This window comes from Amphimedon queenslandica, unplaced genomic scaffold (genome assembly GCF_000090795.2).
Source record: "Amphimedon queenslandica unplaced genomic scaffold, v1.1 AMPQUscaffold_13511, whole genome shotgun sequence".
NCBI lineage: Eukaryota > Metazoa > Porifera > Demospongiae > Haplosclerida > Niphatidae > Amphimedon > Amphimedon queenslandica.
Genome location: NW_003546253.1, coordinates 638875 through 641281, shown reverse-complemented (window position 1 = coordinate 641281; position 2407 = coordinate 638875). Strand labels below are relative to the sequence as shown.

The 2407-nt window shown below is 34.5% G+C and overlaps 1 protein-coding gene across 1 annotated transcript in view; it reads left to right on the top strand.

Moving 5' to 3' along the window:
- The window catches only part of LOC100633839 (multidrug resistance-associated protein 4-like), a 5361-nt gene that overhangs the window by 2475 nt on the left and 479 nt on the right, over window positions 1–2407 (top strand). Inside the window, exons 13-26 of the mRNA XM_020004805.1 lie at window positions 4–77; window positions 126–270; window positions 318–412; window positions 474–614; window positions 666–703; window positions 761–987; window positions 1049–1128; window positions 1206–1356; window positions 1403–1553; window positions 1597–1676; window positions 1729–1829; window positions 1875–2072; window positions 2120–2275; window positions 2325–2403. Coding sequence (XP_019860364.1) covers window positions 4–77; window positions 126–270; window positions 318–412; window positions 474–614; window positions 666–703; window positions 761–987; window positions 1049–1128; window positions 1206–1356; window positions 1403–1553; window positions 1597–1676; window positions 1729–1829; window positions 1875–2072; window positions 2120–2275; window positions 2325–2403 — 1716 coding nt within the window. The remainder of the gene's footprint in view (window positions 1–3; window positions 78–125; window positions 271–317; window positions 413–473; window positions 615–665; window positions 704–760; window positions 988–1048; window positions 1129–1205; window positions 1357–1402; window positions 1554–1596; window positions 1677–1728; window positions 1830–1874; window positions 2073–2119; window positions 2276–2324; window positions 2404–2407) is intronic.

The window sequence follows — 2407 nt, the reverse complement described above, 5'->3', positions numbered from 1 at the left end:
CAGACAAGATTGTTATACTAGTAACTCATCAAGTACAATATCTTGAACGATGTGATGCTATACTTGGACTGAATGAGGTGCATGAGTAATGAATGTAGGGTTTTATTTATAGAATATTCTGTTAGGGTCGTGTGTTAGTGTATGGTAATGCAAGGGATGTTCTGAAAGAGGACAGTGGTATATTTGAACTATTAGTTGATGATACCAGTACTTCTGATGATGGCTTTAAAATCAGGAAACAAAGTATTAGTACTGGATTAGAACCACAAAGTAACAATTTTTGAAATAATTATAAATATCTACATGTATTAAAACAGTTGCGGTAGAATTTAGTCAGAAATTGGAAACAGTTGAGGAAGAGGATGACAATGAAAAGCCACAGAAACCTGAATCTATGCCAGCAGAAGAGCCAGTAAGAGAATATATCATTGTCTTTGTATACATATACACATTATTATTAAATCTTTCTATAGGAAGTTACTCATAAATTGTCAGTCCCTGCTGAAGAACGTGCTCATGGAAATATATCAGTCAAGACATATTTCAACTATTTTCTTGCTGGTGGAGGATATATTTTCACTATTTTTGTGTTAATTATTTTCGCCATCACTGAAGTTAGTTTATTTTGAAGCTTCCTTTAATGCCAGTGTACTATACCACATTAGGGCAACATTGTCACTGCTGACTGGTGGATATCTGACTGGTGAGAAATTTATATATACATTAGATCTAGTAGTAGAATGGTATATTACTGATATAGGGCTGACTGTGAATCAGAGACTAATCTCAATAGGTCTACTTGTTTTCTGTCTGACAATGAGCGCATTGGAATATATGGAGGACTTGTAGGATCATTGACAATATTTGCAGCATTGAGAGCAATGCTGTTCTTTGTGCTGATGTTGAACGCTTCAAGAGTTGTTCATAATAGAATGTTTGCTAGAGTATTGAGAGCTCCAGTTTTATTCTTTGATACTAATCCTGTTGGTTAGTAATGGATATAGCTGGCTGCATTTATTCATAATATGAATGTACTTTGATTGTATAGGACGCATATTAAATCGATTCTCAAAAGATGTTGGATTTTTAGATGACAGATTGATAATATCATTTAATGATTTTCTTTCAGTAAGAGTATAACAAGTTTGTGTCACTAATTATTATTATTATTATTATCATTACTATTACTACTATTATTATGATAGATATTTACAAGATTTCTATCCACTATGATTGCTGCAACTATTGCAAATGTGTACACATTGTTTGCTGTTGGTTTTGTGTTTGTTGCTGCATGGACACTTCGTTTCTATTACTTAAAAACAGCAAGGGACATCAAAAGATTAGAAGCACTCTGTTAGTGAATAATATTTAATGTGTGAATCATAATTATATACTTTAGCTCGTAGTCCTATATACTCTCATCTCTCACTAACACTACAAGGACTCCCTACCATAAGATCTTACTCAATGCAAAGTGAAGCTATGAATCATTTTCATACATTTCAGAATCAGAACACTCAAGCTGCTTATTTATATGCTGTTACTGAAAGGTCAGTGTATCAGTATTTCACTTGTACTGACTCCCAGCTATAGGTGGTTTGGTATGAGGATTGATTCCATTACTTCTATCTTTATCACAATTGTAGCTCTTGCATCAATCCCAGTAGCTTCTAGTAAGTATAGTGCCTATTATACTAATGATGATATTTATAATCATCTCTTCAGCTCTCAATGCTGGGTTAATTGGTCTGTCTTTGACTTATGCTGTTACTTTAATGGGAGCTTTTCAATATTGCATCAGGCAAAGTGCTGAAGTTGAGAGTTTGGTAAGTGAATTAAGTTGTTTGTGATTATCAATCCGTGTCCTTTAGATGGTATCAGCTGAGAGAGTGATGGCTTATGGTAGACTAGAAACTGAACCATCTTTGGAAACCGATCCTTCAATTTCACTGAGTTCAGACTGGCCAACCAAAGGACACATTGAGCTAAACAATCTTTCCTACCGTCATTCAAATGAAGGACCACTTGTACTTAGAGGAATTACATGTAACATTAAACCAAGTGAAAAAGTAAAAAGACAAAGTATATTTAAAATATTAAACTTTGTACTATATAGATTGGTATTGTGGGTCGTACTGGAGCTGGTAAATCGTCTCTCATTGGAGCATTGTTCAGACTAGCTGAACCAACTGGTAGCATTAAAATTGATGGAGTAGAAACCACTCAATTGGGCCTTCATGATGTTAGGAGCAATATGTCAATCATACCACAAGTAAGCTCCTTCATTCAATGACCTGCCTGTACAATACATATGCATATAGGATCCTGTGCTTTTTGGAGCATCAGTACGCTATAACCTTGATCCATTCCAACAATATGATGATGATAGAATATGGAGGACATT